Source organism: Camellia sinensis, chromosome 14, assembly GCF_055761805.1.
Source record: "Camellia sinensis isolate YWXY chromosome 14, ASM5576180v1, whole genome shotgun sequence".
NCBI lineage: Eukaryota > Viridiplantae > Streptophyta > Magnoliopsida > Ericales > Theaceae > Camellia > Camellia sinensis.
The window spans coordinates 69,854,749-69,865,339 of record NC_138974.1 but is presented as its reverse complement, the minus strand read 5'-3'; the positions used below and the strand labels follow the sequence as shown (position 1 = coordinate 69,865,339).

At 34.2% G+C, this 10,591-nt stretch overlaps 1 protein-coding gene across 3 annotated transcripts; it reads right to left on the bottom strand.

Moving 5' to 3' along the window:
* Window positions 1-3,966: 3,966 nt before the first annotated feature.
* LOC114295702 (UDP-glucuronic acid decarboxylase 6) lies at window positions 3,967-10,371 on the bottom strand. Of its 3 annotated transcripts, none has more exons than XM_028240033.2 (13): window positions 10,157-10,371; window positions 9,632-9,748; window positions 8,792-8,878; window positions 8,536-8,623; window positions 7,502-7,593; window positions 6,640-6,704; window positions 6,467-6,555; window positions 5,755-5,832; window positions 5,574-5,667; window positions 5,005-5,071; window positions 4,834-4,897; window positions 4,685-4,725; window positions 3,967-4,454 (listed from the first exon to the last, which is right to left on the bottom strand). In XM_028240033.2, exons 2-13 carry the CDS (start codon window positions 9,719-9,721, stop codon window positions 4,275-4,277), a joined length of 1,035 nt encoding a protein of 344 aa, XP_028095834.1. In that variant the 5' UTR covers window positions 9,722-9,748; window positions 10,157-10,371; the 3' UTR covers window positions 3,967-4,274. The 3 variants fall into 3 exon arrangements, with proteins under 3 accessions (XP_028095834.1, XP_082760484.1, XP_082760483.1); XM_082904358.1 differs by having other exon boundaries at window positions 10,055-10,211; XM_082904357.1 differs by having other exon boundaries at window positions 9,984-10,170.
* Window positions 10,372-10,591: the final 220 nt, after the last annotated feature.

The window sequence follows — 10,591 nt, the reverse complement described above, 5'->3', positions numbered from 1 at the left end:
TCATTATTTTGCTATTGAAATTCAAGTAGAGCGAATTTTCTCTAGACTGTGTGAATTTTCTCTGGGTGTGGGAACTGTGTGAGTTTTGTGAATTTTCTCGAGCTCTATGAATTTTCTTTGATTGCGATCACTGTGCAAATTTTATCTGGTTGTAGTCACTGTTTGTAATTTTGTGAATTTTCTATAGCTATGATCACTGTATGAATTTTCTCTGGCTATGGTCACTGTGTGAATTTTCTCAAACACTGTGGGATTGTGATGTGTCTAGAGAAATTTCAATGAAAATGCCTAGAGAAATTCTAAACATGAGCACACAAACACGCTCAGAGAAATTCTAAGGCCCCGTTTGTTTGGGTTTATAGGGAGGCGATTGGGTTTGATAGTGAGGTGGGACTACTATATGGGGTGTTTGTTTTGAGAGATGGGGAGCGGACTCCTAATCCCTTGGTATTAGTAAAGGCCTTGGAAGAGGGATTGGGAAGGAGGAGGTAGAGATGGTATTAGAAAAATAATAAGGGGATTAGAAATTTTTTTATTTATTTTATTTTTTATATATTGAGAATTTTTTAAAAAATATTAATGTTTAATTTTTTATATATTTTTTATTTGTTTTATTATTTTATATAAAAATAATTTAACAATTCTTACCCTAACAACTATTATCAAAACAAACACAATTGTACTTAATCCCTTCACTATGAATCCCCTCCATTCTACCTCTGAAAACAAACGAGGCCTAAGGGGATTCTTATGTGTCCAAAGAAATTCCGAACATGAACACACAAATACACTCAGCGAAATTTCTCTCGTTTTGAAATTTCTTTGGAAAAACATTGAGGAACCCCACCCACTATGAAAATATTGCATGTTCTTTATCCTATAAAATCTTGATGTCAGGGACCTTAATTTTTTATTTATATTTTTTATATTATATATTTGTCAAATTTTATTTATTTTGTTTACCCGTTCAATGACTTTATGAAATAGTTAAAGTGAGCTTTTAAGTGAAAAACAAATTTGTCGAATTAATTTTTTTTTTGATAAAATATACTTTTTGCAGCCATGTTCGTGGAGATACATTTTTTTACATTCCCACGTCAATATAGTCACTCCAACCTAATGATAATTTTTAATTTGACATTCAAACTTTTTGTATTAAATTTCTCTAATTTTTATAAGGGAAAATTGGTCTAGGGTCCCTCTCACACTTTTCGTAATGGAAAAGATCCACAAAATTATTTTTTGATGTCTAAGATCCCTAAACATGTATCAGAGAAACTTGGTCGAAGTCAAAGAAGAGGTGGATCGATTGGTCGAAGAGGAGATGTGTCGCAGCTCCAAGAAACCCTCTGATTTCCTCAACGAGCTCCTTCCTCTTCCCAGCTTCAACTTCCAGGTTCTCTCTCCTAACTAAACATTGTGGATCGATTGGTCGAAGATGAGATGCGTCATCGGTCAAGTAATCTTCGGATCGATGGCCGCTGTTCCCGCCGTAACTCAGTCTCCATCGCCATCACCTCCGCCATGGTTGCCATCGCACTCTTAGGGACCGTCATCGGTCAGCTAATCTTCGGATACCTCGACCTCCCCTGCGACGGATATGGCATTTGCATGATCTGCAAGAAGAAGTCGGCGGAGGACGAGACCATCACCTGCAAGGTGGTTTTCATGGTGGTCCTGTGAGCTTCTCTCTCCTAGAGAGTAGTTGTTGACTTCGATAGAGGTCTACGTTGGTTTGTGGAAACCAGTGTTGCTGTTGCTGTTACACTATGTGGTGACTATAGCGTGGCCGTGGGTGCGTTATGGTGAAGCTGGTTTCTCTGTGGTGAAGCTGATGAAAGATATCTGTGAATGCTTCTTGGCAGAAGGCACCAATTGTACTGATGATGGACAAGTAAGATCCACAAATTTAACATCATCTCTTGCTATATCTAAGAAATTAAATCCAGAGAAAATTGGTCCAGAGAAATTTCTCTCCAGAGAAATTCTGGAAATTTCTCTGGACTTCAGAATTTCTCTCCAGAGAAATTTTGAATTTCTCTCCAGAGAAATTTTGAATTTCTCTGACTTCGAAATGTGTTTTAACCAAATTCTCTGACTTCAGAATGAACTGATGTGGGTTTTATAGTTTTTTTTGCATAATGGACCTTACATAGCTGGTTTTGTTTCTTTGTGTAAGAAATTGAGAATGAGAAACTAATGGTAGAACATGTTCATATTTTAGAGGAGAACAGTGGTTTACATGTACAGAATAAAAAATTGTCTCAAGAAGCTTCTTATGCAAAGGAATTGGCCTCTGCTACTGCCGTTGAGTTGAAGAATTTGGCTGGTGAAGTCACAAAGCTCTCTCTACAGAATGCAAAACTAGAGAAAGAACTATTGGTTGCTTGAGAATTGGCAGCCAATAGTTCCCTTCCTTTCTCAAATCAGAGAAAATTCGAGAGATGGCAGATCTGAATCAATTTTCTAATTTTCCCTTCCTTTCTCAAATCAGAGAAATTTGTCAAAATTTCTCTGGGAAGTCTAGAGAAATTCAGAATTTCTCTGAACCAAATTTCTCTGTGATGTGAATTTTCTCTGGGACTGAAATTTCTCTGGATTGATGTTGAGGGACCTTAGACATCATGAAAATAGTTGATGTCATTTATACTAGAAAATCATAATATCAGGGACCTTAAAAAAAATACCCCTTTTTATAATTAAATCATTGTAGGTCCATTATTGAGGAAAATATATTGTTGTATTTAACTTGCCCAAGCCATTTCATACAAAGTTAATTAAAATGAAAAATCATTCCTTAACACTTATTAAAAGTTTGTATAGAAAGAGCTAAAATGATGCCGAAGGCCTCGTTTGTTAACTATACATTTTAGTTAAAATTATTTTATTCTTACCTTGTTACGACGCCGAGCCTTAAAATGATGCCGATGGCCTCGTTTAAATTATTTTATTCTTACCTTGTTACGACGCCGAGCCTTTGGATACCAGGTTTGGGTTGTGACACACTCCAACCTAATGATAATTTTTAATTTGACATTCAAACTTTTTGTATTAAATTTCTCTAATTTTTATAATTAAATCATTGAAGGTCCATTATTGAGGAAAATATATTGTTGTATTTAACTTGCCCAAGCCATTTCATACAAAGTTAATTAAAATGAAAAATCATTCCTTAACACTTATTAAAAGTTTGTATAGAAAGAGCTAAAATGGTGCCTAAGGCCTTGTTTGTTAACTATACATTTTAGTTAAAATGATAAAAAATCACTATAAAATATCACATCACACTCTCTATTTTTCTGTATATTTTTTCGTAAAAAATAAAAAAATTACTAAAATAACCTGGTCCCAAACGAGTCGTAAATAAGCACAAAAAGATAAAACAGACTAAGGCCTAGTTTGGGAAGACTAAATAAGTGCACTTTTTTACTTTTTATGAAATATGGGTTGGGTTTGGGTTGGGTTTGAAGTGATGTGTTAGAGAGGTGATGTGACTTAAATAAGATGATGTGACTTAAATAGGATAGTGACTTTTTGACTTTTTGTCTTTTTTCAATCATGCCAAACTTGGCGTAATTTAATCAATAAGACAAAACGTTACATACAAATTATAATCGTTTTATTTTTTCCCTCACAATCAACACATCTAAGCCAAAAAAAAATCTCACACAGAACTAATTTAGTTAGGTTGAATTAGCTATTCACAAACAAAGGCTCAATGATTATTCTTTTATGATAGTAAATAATTATAATACATTTTATTTTATTTTAATCATTCTATTTTTTACGAAACAAACACGAGTATAAACATTTTAATTAAATGATCATTCAAGTAAACCAAACTTAGCATTAAATTCTTAAGACTAGTCAGTGCAAATTTAAGTTAAAATTGATAGGCAACTCTACAAATTAAGCAGCCAATGCAATTATTGAACTGCCCAAGCAAAAATTCAATTGACAATATAATGACTGGGGAAAGAGTGAATATCAAATATTTATTTTTAACCAAGAATAAACTTAAGCCTGAATAGGTGGTGGCCAAACTCAAGTGAGCAATGTTCTCAAAGTATCAGAGTCCATAATTAAAAAGGTATAAAAAAAAATAGAAATCACTACCATTTATTTACCTAGATCACAGAGAAATTATCAAAAAATAGTAAGAAAACACATCGTGGACAAACAAAAACTGGTGAAGCTACCAGAAAAGCCCTCTGTCAAATGGAAAATTGTCTGAAAATTTCACTCTCAGCACACCTAAGACTGCCATTTCATTACTACTTGGGAACTCCAAGTCTCTGGCGGAAATCTTCCTCCATGAGGGGAAGCCCATCCCGCAACTTGATCTTCGGCTCCCATTCTAGCAATTCCTTTGCCTTTGTAATGTCGGGTTTCCTTTGCCTTGGATCGTCGGGAGTGTTCTCCACCATTTTTATCTCCACATGAGGATTAATAAGCTGCAGGCAAGTCAACAGTGTGAAACTTCAATGAAAAAAAGAGAAAATGTAAATCAATGCTATGTACATTGTTCTCATTTCACTGAAAATGAAAACGTAAAATTTCACAAAATCCAATGAACTAATATTTATTTTTCTCATTTCACTAATGTCACTTAATGAATCGACATGGAGATCAAAACTGTCAGATTTGTGGATAAAAAGGGATGGTGGCGGAGATGGAAACTTACCTCCTTCACCGTCTCAGCAAGTTCGATCATGGTAAACTCACCTAAATATGTCAAGAAATTAATGAGGTTAGAATGTATTACAACATCTTGATGTTTTAAAACGAGCAACACAGTATCTGTATCTCCAGAAAACAGTATGTAAAGAAAACCTGGGTTTCCAATGTTGATTGGTCCTGTGTTTTCACCTTCCATGAGTCGGATAAGTCCATTAACCTTCACAATTTCAAAAATAAATTGAGCAAATAGGTGGTCAGAAATGCCCAATTATAATCAATCTCATGGCTAGAAACTTATTAAATTAATATAGACCTCTTGCTTACCATATCAGAGACATAACAGAAACTGCGTGTCTGTGTTCCAGGAGCCTGAACTGTCAATGGTTCACCACTACAATAATGCAAATCAGAGGCAATATCATGAGTGAAGAACACGGATTTCTGACAATTCACCTAGTACAGGAATGGTAATAAATTACAGAGTGCCAACTGACCAGCTACTATCTAGCACTATACACGGGATGGGCCACAGACTTACATAATTATGGACCCCACACTGTGTAGGTCCCAACCACGTGAGTGTCTGTGATCCATTTTATGTTTGGTTTTTGTGTTCATCACATTTTTGCTATCCTTATTGTGCATCAGAGTCGGACTTGTATGAGCACAATGCTTTACATAACATTTAGGCCTCTATAATTACACACCATGTCGCTATCTGATACAATGGTATTGGATGAGCATTTTGATAGTCATAACTCATGAGACTCTATAATGCACACAGAACAGAAGCGTAGTGATACAGTCTAATAGTTGTCTTCTTGGCAAATATATTAAAGAGGACTGTGATTTATGGATGCTTTCAAAACCCTGCAAATACATAAAGGACTCACCGAATTGCTTGAGCTATGAAGTTGCTAACTACTCGTCCATCGTCAATATTCATGCGGGGCCCATATGTGTTGAAAATTCTAGCAATGCGTATTTCTGGTAAAAATAGAAATGCGAGATGCATCACACAAAAAAATAATAAAAAAAATTGTAATTACAATTGTAAGGAGGAAACAGGCTCACCTATTCCATGTTGTCTATGATAATCAAACATCAAAGTCTCAGCAACACGCTTCCCCTCATCATAGCAACTCCGAACTCCTACGATACAATTAACAGATCTTCAAGTAATTATTCAAGAAGTAATTATATTATGGGTTGTTGAATTTGATGTTATGCAAAAACTGCAAATGCTAAGATTGTTACAGACCATGTGACAAGGATACAACAACATATATTGGTAACTAGCATTAATTCAGATCACTTTACACAGTGATGTCCAAAAAAATTTATTTATCAGATAATGGATGCATGAACAAATTGAAGAAATGGAAGACTGAGGAATGCAGCTCTTGTATAGATTACAGCTATTGCAACAAGTTTCTGTTCATTTCTTTGTTCAGGCATCAGAAATGCATATACGTGAATGCAAACAATTATTTCCACATCATACTAAGTTAAGAAAAGGGAAAAATGGAAATCACTTGTAGCAAATTACAATTTGAGCAATATGTTCCATTTAAGCATTTGAAAACAATCACGGAAAATAAAAACAAAAATCATTCTTTTTTTAGTATTGGTCACTCCAGAGATACTAGCTTGCCCTTTTCACATGCAAACCAAAGATAAAATTAAAATTTTTAAACTTAAAACAAAGCCTCTTTACATTTTTTAATACATGCATATATATAGATATATGTATTTCTTCCACTGGGCGGGTGTGACATGAACTTACCAATTGGGTTAACATTGCCCCAATAGGTCTCAGGTTGGGGATGCACCAGAGGATCTCCATATACCTCTGAGGTTGAGGTAAGCAAAATCCTGTCCAACGTTACATAAATAAGTAAAATGAGAACATAAATAAGACCTACTGAAAATTGTACACGCACAGATTAGTTTCCTAACCTTGCTCCAACTCGCTTGGCAAGTCCCAACATGTTCAGTGTGCCAATCACATTTGTCTTTATTGTCTGTTGGAGTACGTATGCTGGCATATTAGATTGGCTCTAAACATCCAACTTACATTTATAGGCATAAACACATAATTACTTCAATATTAAGTATAAAACATGAAACACGATAAGATATTTTCAAGTTGCCATGAAAATATTGTCAGTATAAATGTCCTTGAGCTAAATATTGCAATTCTATCTGATCATATTAATATTAATGTCAATTGGCCATAGAACAATGCCATCCAGAATTTGTGGTTTCCAAAGAAAAAGTACAACTGTTGCTGTGATGAAATATGAGATTAATCATTATGAAAAATCAAGCTAATCTTTGTATCAGCAAAGTAGATTTGTAAATTTGTTATTGGTGTATTTTTCCAACAAGTGGTATAAACCATGAGACTGACCATCATGATATCCAGGGACAATCACTAGATTCCCAAAAAGCAGATAATCACATCCTATTGGTAGTTGAAATGCAAATATAAGAATAGTTGAAATAGGCCAATGTTTTCCATTTTAATTTAACTCTGGCAGCTTTGATGGCTTTTGGTTCTAAAAATTCTTGTGTATCCTAAGATGAACAAGATGGGATCATAGGATAGTGATAAAGGATAAATATTGATATTGCAGTTAAATATTGTGTTGACCACATAGATGATGCAATCGGACAGAAAGTTACATCATTTGTGGCTATAAATTATTAAACTGTTTTCACAATTCAGAAGAGAATATATGAAAAGTAAATGATAGAACAAAAAAATAGTAATAATGATGTAAAATGATCACGAAAAATGGAATGTCGATAAACACACCTTCACAGGATTGTATTTGTAAAAAATTGGTGAAGCTGGGCATGCAAGATGGTATATCTGATCAACCTCAACCAACAATGGCTCTGTCACATCTATGAAAAAACAAAACGGATCACATCATTAATTCTAATCATCAAGGAACATCATCAAAGAAAGCAAACTTATAAGAAGAAGGAGGTCAGCTCCTGAATGTAAAATTTCTATGGATGTTCAACAATCTTGCAGACATGGGTTCTAGTCCATCTACTTCAGTGGATACTTCTACATACATACATACATCTATTCTACAACATTAAGCTAACGCTAAAGTTTGTCTGACAAACAGTTTTGGGTCATCAAGAAAATAAAAACATGCCTCCACTTGGCACAAAAAACACTTCAATTGACCATGCTTGATTTATATGAGGGTAGAAGACTCGGCTAAAAATGGCCATGTTTTTATATTTTTAATCTATTATGTGATATAAAATGGTGTTATATGTAGCACACAATGTCAAAGGGGAATTTTTACTTATTTTATAGCAACTATACAACAATATATACTTAAAATGATAGTATATTGAAAATTAGCCTAGAAATTTGAATTCTTAATACACAAGCTTATGAAGTTTGAGGTCAAATAATGGCACGAATGTTCCCCAAAATGAATACGATCACCTAGGGTGTGACCACTGTGATTTGTTACATCACACAAATCTTGAACACTGCACACATATATAAGAAGTGTCAAATGAAAAGTATTATACACATGTCACACCCTAGTCCAAGTGCCAAGTGTTTGACACGGGTATTTGATTTATTTTGAAGAGTCTGTGTAACAAATTTGAGTACATGCACGAGGTTCAACACAGGTGGGCATAAGGAAAAAATCATGTGCAATCCTGATTACAATGATGACCTTTGGTAGAATACATCCTAAAGCAAGTAGGAAACAACAAAATTATAGTAACATTTTGTAGATAATGCTCAATGGAGGTGAATCTCGCTGACTGTTTACTATGGACATCAGTTAGGAGAGAAAATATGAGAATTACCATGACGAATAAGCTCAAATCTTGGATGACCAATCCATTTCCTAAGATTGTCCTTTGAACCAGTGAAGTAATTATCAGCGACAATTACCTTAGTGACAAAAAAAATGCATCTTGTTAGAGAACCTATTCATTTTATTTCGATAAAGATAGACATTTTCGGATTAATGCTCGTTTTTTTTCCCATGTGGCCTTACCAATTTTCTTTTGGTTAACAAACCCAACTAGCACTACAAAAGATGAAAGAATAAATACTCACCTCATTCTTTTCATTTTCCATCAATTTGTCCACTAAATGAGAACCAATGAATCCAGCTCCACCAGTAACCAAGATTCTCATATTAGACTGCCATCAATAATAATGAATGTTATTGAGGAGCATTTGGACTATCAAGAATATAAAAATGACTACCATGAGAATGCTACTCACATGGAGGTGATAATCGTACAATAAAAGGGAATTTATTCCACAATGTGTAAGAATGCAGTAATAAACAACTCTTCATTCCAGCACAGAGCCAAAGTATTCCACAAAGATCATGAACATTTGCCAATTGGTCCATAGATTAGGAATAAAAAAATAGGGGAATAATATGGGCAATCTCTCTTTTTTCTTTCAGATTTAATCAGACAAGAGCCCCCAGTTCTAGTATCGCACTCTACAACATTCATCACTTCCTCGAACTAATAACAAGGCGAGGCGACCGACAAATCTATACATTCAATTTGACTAATTTTGGTTAATGTCCATCAAGCAATCCCTTTAGTTACGCGTCTCAAGCTGATCTATATTAAACTGGATCAAGTTTACGAATTGTTACATGCCACGAAACTCTACAATTCCAAAATGTTGTAACAGATGACTCCTACCCACAAAGATCGTAATTAGTGGATAGAAAAATAAGAAGACGACAAATTGAATTACAAATATTCAAATGTATGAACAAAAGTATGAAGACACAATTTTCAATTAAATATATAACCATAAACAATGTTTTGTCGCAATTAGCAAACAGATCTTGAAAAGAGCATCAAAATATAAAAAAGCTTAATTTGAATGGATAACATACATTCTATAGAATATAGAAATTGACTATACCTGAAAAAATTTAGAAAACCGCAATGGGGAAGGAGGCGGAGGTGGCTTTTTGGGTGTCTGATGATCCCCATTTGAAGAATTATTTGCCATAGCTCTGATTCAACCAAAACTCGGTACCTGCCAAAATTTACACAATTCACATTGTTTATATTTTCAAAGAATATGGGTCAATCCACTTTGAAACAAATCAAACTGTTCTTATCAAACAATTCAACTTCAAATACAATAAAAATTCAAATAAAGACACAAACTTTAGGAGAAAAATCTTCGTATTTTATATCGATTTTGAAGATAAAACTCAAAATTGAAAGACCCAGATAAGGAAAACGAAAGAAGAAAACATGGGACAGACCCTAATCGTAAATCCTCAGAGCAAAACAAACCCAAAACCCTAATCCTTTGCAAAACACAACACTCACTCACCTATATATATATATAGAGAGAGAGAGACTTGAAAATCACGAAACGTAAAAGTTATTGAAAGGTGTTGGAAAGCGATAACCGAAACAGAGAGTCGACACCAACCTGTGTTATAAAGTACTATTCAAAAATTAATGTGATTGAATTGAACTCTCAATTCACTTTTTGGCTCTTTCAGATCTGAACTGTTGTTGGCTCCGATTGTTGTTAAAATCAAACTCAAATTATTGTTCTTTTGGGAGGTTTGTATCTGATTAGGAGACGAAATTCTTTCTGTCCTTCTAGACTTTCATGCATGGTTTTTCACCGATATTCATATTATTTAAAATAAATTTATTTATTTTTTAATATTATGTTCTTGGGGGTCCTACTTATGCCACGTTTATTTTAGGACTGATTAAGGAATCCGTGAAATTTATAATCCGATCTAATTTAGTCTAATCTAGTAGGTTTGGACTAGTTTTTTGAATCTGCGGTTTGGTTCCCGATTGAAAAATTAAAAATCCGTAATTCACGGATTGATTCCAGATTGAACCCCAC

Bases quoted from the DNA above. Each gene is read 5' to 3' on its own strand.
- LOC114295702 (XM_028240033.2), bottom strand. From the start codon at position 9,721: ATGGCAAATAATTCTTCAAATGGGGATCATCAGACACCCAAAAAGCCA. The intron at 6,556-6,639 runs GTTAGGAAACTA...AACGTTGGACAG, and splicing joins GCCAAGCGAGTTGGAGCAAG to GATTTTGCTTACCTCAACCT. The intron at 4,726-4,833 runs GTTTTCTTTACA...TGACATATTTAG, and splicing joins AATCAACATTGGAAACCCAG to GTGAGTTTACCATGATCGAA.